General features: G+C 39.4%; 1 protein-coding gene across 4 annotated transcripts in view; it reads right to left on the bottom strand.

Moving 5' to 3' along the window:
* EIF2AK4 (eukaryotic translation initiation factor 2 alpha kinase 4) overlaps nt 1–18321 on the bottom strand; it is a 103730-nt gene that overhangs the window by 67065 nt on the left and 18344 nt on the right. For all 4 annotated transcript variants that reach the window (XM_054450905.2, XM_054450907.2, XM_063652581.1 and 1 more), the window contains exons 5-9: nt 15452–15532; nt 13666–13814; nt 7520–7635; nt 3578–3735; nt 994–1529 (exon numbers count right to left, since the gene is read on the bottom strand). In XM_054450905.2, coding sequence (XP_054306880.1) covers nt 994–1529; nt 3578–3735; nt 7520–7635; nt 13666–13814; nt 15452–15532 — 1040 coding nt within the window. The remainder of the gene's footprint in view (nt 1–993; nt 1530–3577; nt 3736–7519; nt 7636–13665; nt 13815–15451; nt 15533–18321) is intronic.

Genomic DNA, 18321 nt, shown 5'->3' with positions numbered 1-18321 from the left:
CACTTTACACAAAAACAATCTCATTCAAACACAAGTGCAGCTACTTTCACATCTGTAATGGTAAGACCATCAGTGACAGGGCATAACAATGTAAACCAGGCCAACTGGCTACTGGGATAGATGGAATAGGGAAAGAAATGTGAAGGGTAAAAGAAATGTTGCAAATGGAAGAAGTGAATAAAAGCAAATGATTGGGAAAAAGAAGGTAAAAAACAAAGAGTGTCAGAAAGGGAAGAAACCAGCCCAGGTCAACTCCTGCAGGACAGCTGGACCAGAGGAGCATCTGGAAAAATCCAGACTGAAGGGATCTTATCTCCCATTTAACAGAAACTGAGAGAACTTAGCTCTGGCTTGGACTGAAAACAGAGGCAGAACTAAATTAGAAAACACTTAAGTGAAGGACCTGGACAAACATGTTAGGCCTGAGGAAACATCTCAAGAAAGGTTCTCCCAAATTGGATAAAACTTGGCTTTGTAATTAAACACACACCTGTGATTTACAGGCATTGAAACTCCTCTGGCTAGACTAAGGAAGTTATTTGCATTCTACAACTTAAATGAATGAGACAGCCAATGAAGAATGGTTAAGAAGCACAAGGGGCAGAATCTCACTCCCAAAGCTGTTTTTGAAATAAGGAGCCTCGTCTTTGACCCTTTAGGAACCAGAGCAAAGGTCAGTATTTGGAATACCTAGGGCATTTCTCACCATAACAATCTCTATTGACTTCCAAGAGTATCCCATCAGTCCCCCAAAAGGAGTTTGAAAATCAAGTGTGAATTCCAAGTGAATTTCAGAGAATGTGGTAGTTAAGAGAATCACCAACCTACATGAGAAAACAGAACATATGAGACTAGGACAGGATTGGGAGAGCAAAGAATGAAGTCCTGTTCCTCACTTTTCAACTTCCACATCACTTAGATGTCTGGCGCACTCCAGCACAATCAAAATTACAGGAGTAAAGTGCTATTAGAGAGAATCTCGGTGATACTCACTTCTTTAGAAAATCTTGAAAGTCAGCTGGTAAGTCACTAGGGATGGTCACAGGGTACTCTCCACATTCCTGCCCTTGGCTGAGGGACAGCAGCAGAAGGCCAAGACGCCAAACATCTCCTTTCTTCCCCGTTTTATAAGGCAGAGCATTGTCACTAAAACGAACTCGGGTTTGCTCAAACACATCCTCCTTGCAAATGTCTGCGAGGCGCTTAGAAATGCTATAGTCCGTAATCTTGACGGTGCCTTCTGCATCCACCAAGACATTAGATGCACTCAGGACCTTATGCACCACAGAATTGCTGTGCAGATAATCAAGGCCCGACAGGAGCTGAGCTGTGTACCTGCGAAGTTGATGCACAGGGATGGGGCCTGAGTGGCTCAGGTGTGCAGCAAGAGAGACCCCACTAATGTGCTCCACTAAAATGTCCACCACGATGGAGTCGTCTTGCTCTTTGAGATTCATTGCAAGGTAGCGTACTACATTTGGATGGCTCAATTTTATCAGTGAGTTGAATTCTGTTTCTGTTCCTTGAATCTGATAAGTTAAAAAAAAAAAAGAATAATATTGGGCCAATCAACATTAACTTGGGTTTCATTTCAAAAGTGAAGTATTTGATCATACAAGATGGGGGCATAAAAAAACAAAAACAAAACCAAAAGCGAAGTATTTGATAGAAAATATACTTTCAAATGAGAGGAGAACAAATATGCCCTAAACTGAATCCTCCCCAAACCATATGGTCAATCTAATAGTTCATAAAGATGGAAAAAATTTAGTTAATTCTCAACTTCTCTAATCTCAAAACCTACTATGCATATACTACAAAATTAGTGAACAGTTTTTAAAATAAAATTCTTTTGAGATATGGCCACCAGAAAAAAACAAACTTTAATTTAAAAATAACCTTTTCTGATTAGCTTTGTATTTGGGTTTTTAAAAATACAGTATATGATTTGAGCAGCAGAATAATGGCTCCTCAAAGATGTCCACATCCTAATCCTCAGAACCTCACATGGCAAAGAGGAGTTAAGGTTGAAGATAGAAAAAAAAAACTTTTCTGATTTAATAAAGATCACTGTCAACATTTAAAAAATTAGTTTGACACTGCATGTTCTCACTCATAGATGGGAACTGAACAATGAGAAAACATGGACACAGGAAGGGGAACATCACACTCTGGGGACTGCTGTGGGGTGGGGGGAGGGGGGAGGGATAGCATTAGGAGATATACCTAATGCTAAATGGCGAGTTAATGGGTGCAGCACACCAGCATGGCACATGTATACATATGTAACTAACCTGCACATTGTGCACATGTACCCTAAAACTTAAAGTATAATAATAATAATAATAAAAAAGATAACCACTCTAAAATAAAATAAAATAAAATAAAATGCAGATGTACTCTTGACCAAGCTACGCAAACTGTAAAGTATCTTTCAACTAAAAGATAAGAGGATTTTGACCTGCAAAAAAAAAAAAAAAAAAAAAAAGGAGTTGGGAAGAGGGGAAAATGGGAAGTTATTGTTTAATGGGTACAGGGTTTCAGTTTGGGATAATGAAAAAGCTCTGGACATAAATAGTGGTGATGGTTGTACAATACTGTAAATGTACTTAATGCCAGTGAATTGTATAAATAAAACTGGTTAGAATGGTCAAAAAATAAAAAATTAGTTTGATAGAAAATACCCACCTGTTATCTATGTGGTCACCACCCAATGATAACTCAAGATTTTGGCACATTTACTTTCAGTTTTCTTTCTATACTTAAATACACACACATTTCTGAACACCATGCTTTATCTATGATTTTTGTAAACCTTGTTATTATGTAACACTGCAATATGCAATACTGAATGTTCTCCTTATGCTTGGTTATAAATCATAATGTATAAATTAACTTAAAAATCCTTCAGTCCCCCAAAATTCAGTTTTGAAGCAGTATTTTTCTTTTTTTGGAGACAGGGTCTTGCTCTGTCACCCAGGTTGCAGTGCAGTGGCATAACACAGCTCACTGCAGCCTCAACCTCCTGGGCTCAAGCAATTATCCTACCTCAGCCTCCCAAGCAGCTGGGTCCACAAGTGTGTGCCACCATGCCCACTAATTTTTAAATTTTTTGTAGAGACAGGGTTTCACCATGTTGCCCAGGCTGGTCTCAAACTCCTGGGCTCAAGTAGTCCTCGCACCTCGGCCTCCCAAAGTGCTGGGATTACAGGTATGAGTCACCACACCCAGCCCTGAAGCAGTATTTCAAGAGTAGGGAAAAGAAGAATTGCAAAAAAACCCAATTATGAACTAGTATTTAGTCCCAGTTGGAAAGATGACTGTTAATGCCATACTAAGGACTGAGAAAGGAGGTTAAGAAGGCAGCTGGAAGTGCTTTGATCATGTTGTGAACGTTCTGAAACCAGAAGCAAGGGGCAAAGAGGTACTGGTCCTTCACTGTCCTCTCTGGTCAAACAGTTCTCATACTGCTCTGGACCATCTCTGCAGGGCAAACAAACGCAGGGCTATTTTGTTCTGTTATCTCCTAAAGGCTGAGATTAGGCCTTTTGCTCAGTCAGCCACCTTGGATGCTTACCTGCTTTTTGCACTTATCAATCTTCTCTTTTTCTTGACTGGTAAGGAATGGACCCATTTTTTTCTGCCACTGAAGGACCCACTCATACAACAAGACAAAGCCACCAGTGGCTGTTTCCAAAGCATTGTAGACTAATTTTCCAAGTTGTTCATCACTGCCTGCACATTAAACAGAAAGTGTAATTAAATCCCACTGGTATGTTTTCTGTTGGGGGAAGGAAGGGAGGGGGTAATACACATTCTTTAGTTCAACAACGGATACCATGTGCTAACTATGGAAAATAGGACTTTATGTAATAATGTCCTTTTGTAAACAATTTTTGATATTTAGCAATATAACCTGAGTCCTAAAATAATTTTTTATAAGGGGCAAGAATCAACAATGAGATCTTAGTATCAAGCAAATAAAGAGACCAATGTTTGGCCAGGCATGGTGGCTCACGCCTGTAATCCCAGCATTTTGGAAGGCCGAGGCAGATGGATCACCTGAGGTCAGGAGCTGGAGACCAGCCTGGACAACATGGTGAAATCCCGTCGCTACTAAAAATACAAAAAAATTAGCCAGGTTTGGTGGCGGGCACCTGGAGTCTCAGCTACTTGGGAGGCTGAGGCAGGAGAATCGCTTGAACCTGGGAGGCAGAGGTTGCAGTGAGCCTAGAGCGCACCATTGCACTCCAGCCTGGGCGACAAGAGCAAGACTCTGTCTCAAAAAACAAAAGAGGCCAGTGTTTTATGCTACTGGCCATTATGCATAATGTTATTTTCATAACGAGTTTACCTTTGCTGACTGTGTCTACTGGGGTACCCTCATACAGCTAAATACCAACTAAAATGACAGAAAGAATACGAAAATAGAGAACACGCCATCAAGTCAATATAGATTAGTATGCACCATAAAACAGTAATTTGAAAATCTGAATACTTCAATGACTTTCTAAATGCAAAATTTGAATATGCTCAGTAAATACAAACTGGTCAATGCTTTGGAAGGAAAGAACAAGAGATGACAGTTTAGATTTGAAGCTAGAAAATGAGACACATTTATTTAGTGATAGTCATATGGTTCTCAATTTACACAGGGAGAGCTAAATTTCTGTAACACCAAAAATTTTCTTATAAAAATCTCTATTTTCATTAAAACAATAATAGAAAATTCTAAAAAATTGGAAAAGGAGAAAAAAATCACCATTCGTTTTATTTTTCTTTTAGTTCCCTTTATTCTCCTTTACCCCATAATTTACCATATCATGGCATACATATAGCACCTTGACACTATGACATTTTGGACCAGGTAATCTTTGTTGTAGGCAGCTGTGTTGTGCACTGTAGGATTTTAGCAGCAATCCTGGTATCTACCCACTAGATGCCAATAGCACCCCGGCCCCAATGTTAGCCATCAAAAATGTGTGCAGACATCATCAAATGTCCTGCAGGCTACAAAATTGCCCCCAGCTGATAACCCCTCATATATAGTAATCTGCCTTTTTCTCTTATATAAATAATAGTTTTCCATGATGCTATACTATCTTCATAATGAAAACAAATTTTTAAAGAGACATTGATAATTATCTTTTCTATTTGAATAATCAAAGGTGAAGTAACCTGTATATACATGATAAAGATGTCTCAGCAAAAATACTTTGGAGAAATATGGCTGAACTAGCTCACTTTGACTTTTTATCTGACAAGCAGTTTTTATTTCATGGGAATGCTGATAATTTAGAGATTTTAATTAAAATGATCTGTTAGTCATAAATAACTCCTGACAGTCTTTGCCTAAGGGGAAAAAATCCTGCTGTTTAAAAATTTGTCAACCAAAGGAAGCAACCTGAGAAATGTGGGATCTAAGCAGTCTACTAGAAACACATGGCATTAAATGTTTATGGGATGGAGTAAGATGTTATTTACATAAAGCCTAATTAAATTTGTGTGTTATGCAGTACAGTGTTTTGCAATATTTGTTTCCCTAATTGGGACTAGGCAGGCATTTCATAGTTGCTGGGGTTTAAAAAATTATAATTTTAGTATTGCCAGCCTCTTCTTGTCAGTTTTTCATGATGGGGATAATAAAAGGGACAAAAGAATGTACTGAGACGAGGCTAAGAGAAAATACATTATCAAAAGAACTCTAACTGAAACTCTATATGCCCACAATGATCATTTATGCAGACAGTCTCTATAGTGCTATAGCCATATCTATAAGTAAGTTCTCTCCTCTCTCTAGTTCTAACAACTTTAAAATGAAAAACAAATATTGTTTTTTATAAAAATACTTCACCAAAAATAAAAAATTAGTAGTTAATCTTTTATAAAAACATTTCATAGACAATTACGGCATATTTTAAAAAATCAGACCCACTGTGAGAAAACAAAATGAATAATTTACTTGGTGATTTTATTAAAAATTCTCCAACTGAAAATGTGCCTCCTAATAAGGGTATTAACTATGGTGAATCTATCTAATGAGTACCAGTGAGAATAAGAGACTAAGTTAAGGTAATAAGAATCGAATTAATTTGCCTTCTTGATTTCCCCAGGTTATTAGAAATAGTGAGTTTTATGTTGTCACTTCATGAATCTGAAATGTCTGAGTCAAGGACAGTCTCAGGTCCAAAGCCAACCACCACTACCAAGGTCTTGAACCTGCCCAATGATTGCTTTGTCTAAATATGGCAGCTCTGTCTATGTGCAGGATCCTTTACTGTCCAGGCTGCTGTTTGTCTGCCAAGGTTAAGTATCTAGCTCATAGATTATTGAGAAGTTTGGTTTCTTCTCCCTCCACCTGCTGCCTGCTTCCTGGCAACTCTTTTGCTATTTGTATCTCCTTAAAGAGGAAGGGGAAAAGATGCCAAAAGAAAGCAAACTCATTTCACATAATTTGGCTACCTGTTACCTCGGCAAAAATATTCATGGGATTGAAAATGAAAGTTAATTGCCAAATTCACTATGTACAAATGGTTTTTATACCAATTACTGGTTTTATCTGTAAGGCTGGCTAAAGATGACATACATTTAGGGTAAAGGAAGAGATAGCAAAAACTTGACTTTAGTATGAGCAATTCAAATTCTGATTTGCTGAACCAGCTTCACACCAAATAGCCATGAGTAGACAAAACTTCTAAATAAGGCATATAGAAAATAAGGTGGTCTTCTTGGTCAGGTATAACATGTCAAGCAGGAAAATGCCAAATGGATGGATATCCACTTAAGAAAATGAGATCTGGTCAACAAAGACCACAGACATTACTGTAGTCCTAGCTACTCAGGAGGCTGAGGGGGGAGTATTGAGTGAGCCCAGGAGTTTGAGGTTACAGTGAGCTATGACTGTGCCACTGTACCACTCTAGCCTAGGTGATGGAGCAACACCCTGTCTCAACAACAAAAAAGATCATAGGCATTAGAATTCATTTTGTTACACATATTTGATCAGCATTAGATGTATATGATGTAAAATTCTACTGACTGATAATATTTTAATCATTTTTTGTTTCAATAAGCTTGGATAATTATAATGATGACAGATTTAAAATTATCTTTATGTTAATAATATTCCAAGAGCACAGGTTTTTAAATTTTATTTTATTGAGACAGGGTCTCATTCTGTCACTCACACTGGAGTGCAGTGGCATGATCATGGCTCACTGCAGCTTTGAACTCCTGGACTCAAGCAATCCTCCCACGTTGGCCCCCCAAAGTATTGGGATTATAGGCATAAGCCACAGTGCCCAGCCAAAAACACAGGTTTTTATTTCCATCTTACATTAGGGGAAACCTGAGTGACTTCTCATTCCAGTCATTAAGGATGGGAGCCAGAATGACTGCCAACTTGATGGTCTTCCTTGGACTGCACTGAACTGAATGACACAGTGTCTAATCGATCCATTCCTTCATGATTAACTTTTGCCATTACAATAATATAAATAGATTTTGCTAGTTTACTCACCAATACATTTCCCTTTGTGTACCATGAGCTGATCAGGACTCCCCATATTGAAATACAGAATTTCACAAGAGCCAGGAGAATCTTCACTATTACATACAGAATACTGACGTTCTCGCCTTAAAAATAAATTTGAATACATTTGAACAATCATTTTTTTCTTTAAGATTAACATAGGAATGTTATAGATTAACATAGGCAAGAATGCCCCTCCATTTTCTCCTGTTTATTACTGTTTATTAGCCCACTCACAGTCTAACATCTGTTTCTACTGGGAATTGAGTAGGTGGTGCTAAAGGGAAAGCCATTCACTTCCCCCACTTCCCATTGTCATCTTCTCCACATGAAAACCACAAACCCCTAACTCGAGGTCTGTGCTGCCCAATGCTGTGGCTATTAAAATAAAACTGAAAATTCAGTTCATGCGCAGTAGCCACATTTAAGTACTCAATAGCCATACATGGCTAGTGGCTACTATATTGGACAGCACAGATACAAATCATTTCCATGATCATAAAAAGTTCTACTGGTCAGCAGTGATTTAGATCAGTTCCACATGTATCCCATATTGCTTCATTCCCATGCACATGCACATCTGGAAAAAGCTGCAAAACAGAGGGGGCTGGAGCTGCCACAAATTCCTGGTTTCCAACTGGGCCTCCAGCCATTGAGTGTACATTCCTTTTCTTGCTTGTCTTTGGTAGATATTCCCATCATTCCCTTCCATGACTTCTCTGAAACACTTAAAACCCAACCTCTCCTCTCTTTTCTTTTTTTCTACTTTTTTTCTGGTGGGGAGCAATAGCTAAGAAACTAGATCATAATGCAAAAACAACAAATTAGGGGAGAGGGCTGCAGGGAAGAGGTAAGGGAGAGAGCTCTTGATGGTCAGGATTGAACACTTATCAGAAACACTTTGATGACGTGCATGGACAGATCTGTAGAGAGATCACCCTCTCACTCTCAGCATGATTTTGACTTTTACTTTCACTGAGAACATGAGGCAATAAGGAATACAGTCCACAATTTCTATTGTTGCACCTATAAAGTTACTTGGCATTGGCACTATTCTTTCTTTGCGGGTGACTTTGAGGAAGGATGGCTACCCCTGTCCTCAGTCCCATCCCCTACAGAGGTCTCCTCTGGGATCTTAGTCTATTAGTTAGTCCTCTTCTCCTATACATTCAGTCAGCCCCTCTCTCTGGGCTCCCTCTGACCAGCCTATAAATCTCTCTGATCCATACATTCCCCTCCCTCAACCCTGCACCACCCGCCCCGTCCTGTTCCTCATAGTCACATTCCTGCACTTGCTGTCTCCACTTTTGCACTATTTACCCCTCACACCATTGCAACGTCAGTAAAACTGCCACCTCCCTCCACTCACTCTAAACCTGATTTTTCCCCTTGACTCTTCAATTTTGCTTAGAGGTATAGTCATCTATTCTCTCACAGGTGAGAAACCTGTGAGTCTCCCTGGGCTCCTAGATCTGCATCTAATTGGTCTTCAAGTACCACCCTCTCCTCTCTATTTCCCCTGCCCTGTTTAGTCCATCTCCAACTTTCTCCTGGACATATGCAATACTCTGTTATTATCTGGTCTTTCTGCTTCCAATCCTACACATCCTCTCTTTCCTCAAACCCCTCCCACACTGGTGACAAGATTATGTATTACGATACACATATCTTACACCACACATATGTCCACATATTCTTTTTTTTTTTTTTTTTTTTGAGATGGAGTCTTGCTCTGTCGCCCAGGCTGGAGTGCAGTGGCGCGATCTCGGCTCACTGCAAGCTCCGCCTCCCGGTTCACACCATTCTCCTGCCTCAGCCTCCTGAGTAGCTGGGACTATAGGCACCCACCGCCATGCCCAGCTAATTTTTTTGTATTTTTAGGAGAGACAGGGTTTCACCATGTTAGCCAGGATGGTCTCGATCTCCTGACCTCGTGATCTGCCAGCCTCGGCCTCCCGGAGTGCTGGGATTACAGGCCTGAGCCACCGCACCTGGCCCATGTCCATATATTCTAAGCATCAGAAAATAACAAATACATTGTAGTTCTGTTCAAATTTCTACTTCTAAAGTTATGTGTGCAACTAGGGACACACTGAGATTTATGGAGAAAAGGATAAAAGCAAAGATTTAAAATTACATGCTAGACTTAGTAATATAAATTATGCAGAAGCATCTCTACATCAGCTCTGGCCTCCTCAGCAGATGGTGCTAATGGTCATTTCAGTCTAGGCCATCTTTCTGTTCTTAAGTTTACAATGTGTAAATCCTTGGTTTTAAGGAGTTTTAGAATGTGAATCACCCTATTATGACTGATAAGTACAAACACAATGAGTGTTGACGGCTATAAGATTAAGGAATAACTAAGATTGAAAGAAAAGTAGAGATAATCTTAAAAGTGAAAGTAAGAAAACGACAAATGTGGTACATGCTGCATTGCACAGGTTGTAGCAGAAACAATTCTGAAGGATAAAAAGTAAATCACAGAGTTTGAAAACAAGGAATAAAGAGACAAATGCAATGTCATCCATGTCTATTGTTTTCGCCAAAAAGATTCATATATATTGGATGCTTATACTGTCTACCTGGGACCCATCAAGAACTGGGCTTGGAACAACCTTTTGGATTTGAATCCATTCATAAGTAAAACGATTTCTGTACTCTGGCAGAAACAGCCATCCCAGTGCGAACAAATGGTGTTCAGAAGCTATGACTCTGGTCTCATCATCATGATCTATTCTAGAGTATGGATGTTCATGAAGTTTGCAATATTATTATAATATTAAAAATATCACCCATGTTATCAGTTTTGCCAAGTAACTGGCAGTTCCCAACCTATATGGATGAAGCGTGTTTCAAATAAAATTACCAAATAGTATTAATCTAGGTCTTTAAAAAGAACAGAGAATGAAACATAATACAATTTTAGATGACTAAATTAAGCAGCTAGGAGCTTGATACCTGAAAAAACAAAAAAGGATAATCTTTTTTTTTTAAAAAGCCAAGTGGCAAGAAGAGAGATGACAATTTTTCAAGTGGGGACTTGAGAATTGGGCTACCGTCCAAAAGATTGCTCTACCAATATGATCAATGTGTAGATGTTGGGGCAGGAGGGAGAAAGAGGATCTCATCTGAGACACAGGGGCAGGGATAGTCTCACCTTCCTAATTCACCAAGATGCCACAGAAAATGCTAGTTCTAGGTCCCTTAATTTGAAACACAGAGCCACTTTGTAGAGACAACATTAGTAAGAATTCCTGATATTGTTTAATTTGAGGTAAACCAGTCTATGCCTCCATGGAACCAACTAGAGAAACTGAACAACAGAGGACCGTGTCTGGAGAGACGTATCAAGGATCCTCTCTCCCCTACACCTTTATACTTTAATGGTTCCCCAAGTTTTTTGCGGAGAGCAGAGAGAATCCCATGTCTTATACCCTTAATGATCTCTTCTCTGTAAGGGTGAGGAGCCAGCAGTTACCATACCTGGCTTTAGAATACGGAAAACAAACTAGATAACCTAATCTTGTTGATGGTAGATATAAATAGGTGATATATTCTAGATTCTGGGCTATACTACGGTAATCTGCAAAGACAGCAAGTCTGAATATGTGAAGGTAATTTTCTACCATGAGCTATTTTATAGAGGTTTTTTGGTTTTTAGTTTTGCTTCTTCTACAAAATTCATATTGCCCACTTAAGAGGAGCAACATCCCAGAAACAAGGCATGGGGCTGGGGGGACTATGTCTGCACTTCACAAATACAGCCTCACACTGAACTGTACACATTAAAATAGCTAATTTTATGTTTTTTGATTTTTACCTTAATATTCTAAAAAGTGAATCCCTCAAGGTGGGAAAAGAAGACTTGAAGGACAGAAAATAAAGTTCTTCAACAAAAGCAAAGACTCATCAGTGAAAAGCCTTTGAGTATCAGGCCTTTACGTTCTTTCCACTAGAATAGTGAGTGGTTCTCTTTTCTTTCTCTTCTTTTCAGCGTGAAAATCTTTTGTTAAATAAAACCTCACTGGTTTTTTACATACCCTACAGATCAAGAGAAGCAAAACTGCCCTGGTTAAAGAGGCTGTAGACCCTACAAACACCAGAAACACAGTGTCCCACTTTCCCTGTGTTATCTTCCCTCCCTTGCTCCCTCCCTGCATCAGATGTTTACCAGGCACTTACCACGTGTCTTCCAGGCACTATTTCAGGCTTTGAGGAAAACACAGATGAGGGCTTTGCTCTCACAGACCTCACATTCCAAAGCAAACAAGTGAATAACAATTTCAGCTAGTGCTAAGTGTTATGTAAAAATAAAACAGAGAATTGGAGAGCAAGGGACAAAGCAGAGAAATAGGGTAGAGCGGAGCTCAGGAAGGCATCCCTGAGAAGGTCGCATTTGAGGGGAGAACTGAATGAGAAGGAGGAGCTCAGCAAGCAAAATGCCAGAGGGAGAGTAGTCCAGGCAGATGGGTCGGCAGAGGCTCTGAGATGGGAAGGAGCTTTGTTGCCCAGGCTGGTCTTGAACTCCTGGGCTCAAGTGATCCTCCAGCCGTGGCCTCCCAAAGTGTTGAGATCACACACACGAGCCACCATGCCCAGCGTGCTATCTCTGATTTCAAAAACAAGCCTAACCTTGGATTCACTGTTTATAGTTAGCCACAAAAATAGAAATGTTTAAACTTAAAACAATCGTTTTCCATATATCTGAAAAGACTTATTTATATCATTGATTTAATTCAAGGGTTCTAATACAACAAAAATTTGTTAGATATTTCCTACTGAAATTCTCTGACAACTTCAAACTCTGTTGCTTATTGGAAACCCAGATTCAAAAATAATTTAAATTGGGAAGGAGTTATAATCTTAAAAAGGAATGGTTACCAGAAACAGTATTTTTAAAAAAATTTAGTTAACCCTAATAGTAGGTAAACGTTAGTGTCATAATGATTTCTGAACTGTTTTTTTAGTAGTAGATAATTAGGGAAAGAACTAAAATGGTTCCTTCTAATAAACAAACTATACAGAAGTTTATATAAATCTTCAGTTTGGTGCCTAAAATGTTTCTTTTCATAGAAGCAAAGTGGTGGTTTTAAGTTCTGCTTAGAGTCTCACAGGAGATAATTAAAACATATATTGAAGGTTGAAGTCCCCACACTATTTAATAACCCACCCCACTCATAAATGGTTTCTGCACTAAAATTCCTTTCTGGTGTACAGGGGGCCACAGCAAATAGAGAGCAAAGTCGCAATTCTTCAGTGAAAAAGATATAGAAGAACAAGTAGTATCTTTTAAGTGACCAGTGGTGACAGGGAACAGCCCAGGAGCCCACCTCAGCAGTAGGGAGGGGACCCCTGGCAGCCAACTGGGGTTCCTGCTCTCATGTAACAGATGTCCCACCTGTGCTCATTTTCAGGCACTCCCTACATCTGTGGTGGGACCTAAGGCATTGTAGACTGAAACACTGGATGATGATGATTCAAATGGAAGAAAATTTTTAAAAACACTTACTGAATTTAAGTTATTAAATGCTAAATCAAATCGTACTAAGTCAAGTTTGTGATGTGTTATAGGCTGTTATAAAGGGGAATGAGGCTGGGTGTGGTGGCTCATGCCTGTAATCCCAGCATTTTGGGAGGCCGATGTGGGTGGATCACGAGGTCAGGAGTTCGAGAGCAGCCTGGCCAACATAGTGAAACCCCAACTCTACTAAAAATACAAAAATTAGCCAGGTGTGGTGGCACACACCTGTAGTCCCAGCTACTTGGGAGGCTGAGGAAGGAGAATCGCTTGAACCCAGAAGGCAGAGGTTGCAGTGAGCTGAGCCCGTGCCATTGCACTGCAGTCTGGGTGACAGAGCGAGACACTGTCTCAAAAAAAAAAAAAAAAAGGGAATGAGCAACAAAACTAGATTCATGATAGATACTTGGAAAGTGTTAAACGCAATTTAGTTTCATAGTTTCATATTGCTAAAAATATACTTAATATATTGCTAATAATTATTAAGATATATAAGGTTTGAAAAAAGTTATTAAGACTATCGCCTGAAATTTCCATCAAATTTCACTACATCTTTAACGTAGTGAAATCCTTCTACATCTTTCATTCTCCCAGATCAGAAATCCCAGGGACTTACCTAGACCTTCCTGAGGAGTTTGCCCGATGTTTACCATTTCCTACAAAGTCAGGAGAGCCTCCATGTAGAATGGCAGTCGTTCTGTGTCCTCCTGGGTCCTTCTTAGAGGTATGATCTTGGTTTGACAAATTAGCAATTTCCAAACGTTCCTAGAACAAGAAAAGTAAAACCTACTTTAGATGTAAGTCATAAATAGAAGACAATCATGGTACATAATTATTAATTCAGTATAGAATGCAAATTTTAAGCTGAATGTTTACAAGTGAAATAAAATTGAACTCAACTTTTAATCGTTTAAAATAGCTAGGAGGATATTGAATGTTTCCAACACAAAGAAATGATAAATATTTGCAGTGACAGATGTGCTAATTACCCTGATCTGATCACTATACATTATATGTATCAAAACTTCACTATATACCCCATGAATATATACAACTATTATTTGTCAATTAAAAAATAAAATTAAAAAAATGTTAATGCCTAAATATGTACTGGCTCAAGAACTGAAGTCCAGGTTATGGTTTCAAGAAAATGTAAATTTTATAAATGAAAATGCTTAGAATCTTGCAATAGTGTAAAAAGTTAGGGAGAGAAGAGTAACAGGAGATGAACAGAAGAAGGGAGAATCAAAGAGAGGGCAGAGAGTGGCTGACAGGAAGGCAGGTCAGGCACAAGACAGGAGCACTGGTGGAAACAGGGATCTCATCTTACATTTTTATGCAAGTTTAGTTTCACATAGGGCAGTACACTTGTCTGTGGAAGTAATTATACAAGACAGAAAGAAAGGCATTATCAGTCCCATTTTAAGGGACAAGTAAAGTGAGTCACAGAGAATGTCACCTTGCCAAGGTCACAGAGCGAGGCAGCAGGAAAGCTGAAGCTTTAAACCAGGAGAAGCTTGCTTGTGCTTCAGTGCCTCTTCCTGCTACCACATCGTGTCCCTTAAGTTTAATGCTCTAATTATGTAAAAGAGAATGAGTAAAATTTTCTCTGAATTTCTCCAAACATGTCTGACTGGTTTTTTGCTTGAGCTAGACTCAGGAAAAGTAAAGAAAAAAGCACTCTATCCTTTTTCACCACTGCCTTTTAAATCTGCTCTGTTGAATTACTCTTTTTCATCACTGAATGAAATTTCAGGCAGATCCATATGGTTTCTATTCCCTCTTCAGTATCAACAAATCATTTTATTTTCCAGGTATTAAGAATTCTAGGCCGGGTGCGGTGGCTCACGCCTGTAATCCCAACACTTTGGGAGGCCAAGATGGGTGCATCACTTGAGGCCAGAAGTTGAGGACCAGCCTGGCCAACATGGCAAAACCCCATCTCTACTAAAAAATACAAAAATTAGCCAGGCATAGTGGCATACACCTGTAATCCCAGATACTCGGGAGGCTGAGGCACGAGAATTGCTTGAACCTGGGAGGTGGAGGTTATGGTGGGCTGAGATCATGCCATTGCACTCCAGCCTGGGCGACAGAACAAGATTCTGTCTCAAAAAAAAAACAATTTTAGTCCAGGTTAATTATTAAAGCTGCAATCTCTTCCCTCCCTCATTTGATAAATTATAGTAATTATGTAAGTCTAAATCATCTACCGACAACATAAAACTCTAAATTTTGCCACCTATTTGGGGAGTCTGAAACACACGGTGAATATTTATTTATTTTTAGTGCTTCATTTTAAGTTGTATTACTGATAGTAACACAGATGTCATCAGTGGAAATAAAAACACTTTGTTTTGCAAAATGTAAATTATTTTATTATGGTAGAGTTGATAAGGTACCTGCTTAGCCATTTCTTTCCTTTTTTTCTCTTCTTTTATCTCTTCTTTCCTTCTCTGAATCTCATGTAGGATTTCACGTTGCTGAAATAAATCAAACCATCATCAAATGCCAATCTCTGAAACCCATACAACATATAAATTATAGAACTATAGAAAAATCTTTTAACTTTCAATAATTCAAACCCTCTTTTCCTAAGAGATCTGAAAACACAGCATCTTAGTACAAACTGCAGTTCTATCAGTTTTATCAGAGTTCTTATGCAATAGGCATTCGCATTTAAACAGGTTCGAGAGTGTGTGGGAAGGGGCATTTACTCCCCATTCTTCATGTTTCCATGTGAGGAGATTTCCACTACAGCAACACCGTTGGCTTCTCACTTCTTCCCACACTTGTCTTAGCCCCTCCTGTTTGATACCTGCCTATCTGCAGAGAACAAGCACTCGTGCCTGCTCTCTGCCATGGGGGTCCCGGTCAGCTTGGTGAAGGTGGGCTGAGCAAGCCTCAGTGCCTGGACCTGGGGTGGCCATGGCCTAAGTACCACACCTACCTGCCATTCTTCAATCACCTGCATTTTCCAATCAGCTTTCTCAATGTTAAAAGTGGTATTTTGATCTCTATTTTGTATTATTCCTCTAAAATTCCAGATTATAATTATCAAAACTATTAAGAGATTCACCAAAAACCATAACAGCAATAATACAACATGTAAAAACACACCCCAAACTTATAGGTAGCTATAGCAGTATGTCAAAACAAAATTGTTAGCTAAATAGTCACTATCTTCTAATAAAAATTAGCCTTCCTAACAACAAGGACAATAATTAAAAAAAACTACAAACTCCCGGCAGGGTGCGGTAGCTCATGCCTGTAATCCCAGCACTTTGGGAGGCCAAGGTGGATGGATCACAAGGTCAGGAGTTTGAGACCAGCCTGGCCAACGTGGCAAAAGCCCATCTCTACTAAAAGTACAAAAATTAGCCAGGCATGGTGGTGGGTGCCTGTAATCCCAGCTACTTGGGAAGCTGAGGCAGGAGAATCACTTGAACCTGAGAAATGGAGGTTGTAGTGAGTCAGTATCACACCACTGCACTCCAGTCTGGGCAACACAGCAAAACTCTGTCTCAAGAAATTAAAATAAAATAAAAATAATAAAAAAGAACTACAACTCCCAACAATAACTAGGCTACACACGTAAATAGAAAATAAGTAACAAAATCAATGGCACCTACAAAAAGACAGTGTTAATGTAAGCACAGGATAAACAAAATGAAGCAGAAACAAAATAAAATGAAAAAAGAGACAAGCATAAGAACCTAAGAACAAAACACTAAAAGTAACTTTAAGAAATAGTAATATCTGTAGGAAGAAAATTAGAAGCCTCAACAAAAGATAAAAATAGATATACAAATGGTGCTGGGCACGGTGGCTCATGCCTGTAATCCTAACACTTTGAGAGGTCGAGGCCAGAGGATTGGTTGAGCCCAGGAGTTCAAGACCAGCCTGGCAACATAGGGAGATCTTGTCTCTACAAAAATATTTTTAAATTAGGCAGGTGCAGTGGTGTACGGCTACAGTTCCAGCTACTCAGGCAGCTTAGGCGGGAGGATCCCTTGAGCTTCAGTAAGCTAAGATTGCGCCACTGTACTCCAGCCTGGGCGACAGAGCACGATGCTATCTCAAAAAAAAAGAAAAAAAAAATCCAAAAAACAGAAAACAAAAACAAACAGTCCTGGATGCAAAAAGAAACAATCCTGAATGGGAAGTCTAAATACTGTGAAGATATCAATTCTTCCTAAATAAATATGTAAGTTTTTTTTAAATCAATAAAAATCCCAGGATGTTTGTTTTGTTTTTGACTATGGGAAAGTAATTCTGTACATCTTCTGTAAGAATAAATGGGTGACAACGGCTGAGAAACAAAAACAATGGAAGATGAAGGAATGGGGAGGGGTAGGATTGACTTGTCAGATATTAAAATATTATAAAGATATAATAATTCAAAGAGTGTGGTAGAGATTCAAGAAAAAACAGATGAGTTGAACAGATCATTGACAAATAGAACCTAGTATAGGTAAGCAGTTAAGATGCACTTGAGAATTGCGTTTGCAGCCGCCGCTGCACCACCTATAACTCCAGCAGAAGGAGAAGGGGGTAAGTAAGGAGGTCTCTGTACCATGGCTTTTATAATACAAAGGAGACTGCCCACAAATCCACAGGTGGTAAAGCTCTTGGCTCACTGCAACCTCCGCCTCCCAGGTTGAAGCCACTGGCTACAAACAGCCGCTTGCAAGACTGCACCTTCTACTGGAGGATTGAAGAAACCGATCATTTCAGGCCTGGTACTGTGGCATTCCGTGAAATTAGACGTTACCACAAGTCCACTGAACTGATTTGCAAACTCCCCTTCCAGCATCTGGTGAGAGAAATTGCTCAGGATTCTAAAACAGATCTGTGCTTCCAGAGTGCAGCTATTGGTGCTTTGCAGGAGGCAAGTGAGGCCTATCTGGTTGGCCTTTTTGAAAACACCAACCTGTATGCTATCTACCCATGCCAAACATGTAACAATTGTGCTGAAAGATATCCAGCTAGCATGACACATACATGGAGAGCGTGCTTAAGAATCCACTATGGGTCAGGCGTGGTGGCTCAAGCCTGTAATCCCAGCTACTTGGGAGGCTGAGACAGGAGAATCAATTGAACCCAGGAGGCAGAGGTTGCAGTGAGCTGAGGTCACACCATTGCACTCCAGCCTGGGGCAACAAGAGCGAAAGTCTGTCTCAAAAACAAACAAACATACAAACAAACAAAAAGAATCCACTATGATGGGAAATTTCATTCCCAAAAAAAAAAAAATTCTCTTCTTATTATT

Source organism: Pongo pygmaeus, chromosome 16 (genome assembly GCF_028885625.2).
Source record: "Pongo pygmaeus isolate AG05252 chromosome 16, NHGRI_mPonPyg2-v2.0_pri, whole genome shotgun sequence".
NCBI classification, from domain to species: domain Eukaryota; kingdom Metazoa; phylum Chordata; class Mammalia; order Primates; family Hominidae; genus Pongo; species Pongo pygmaeus.
This window is presented reverse-complemented; position numbering and strand designations above follow the sequence as displayed.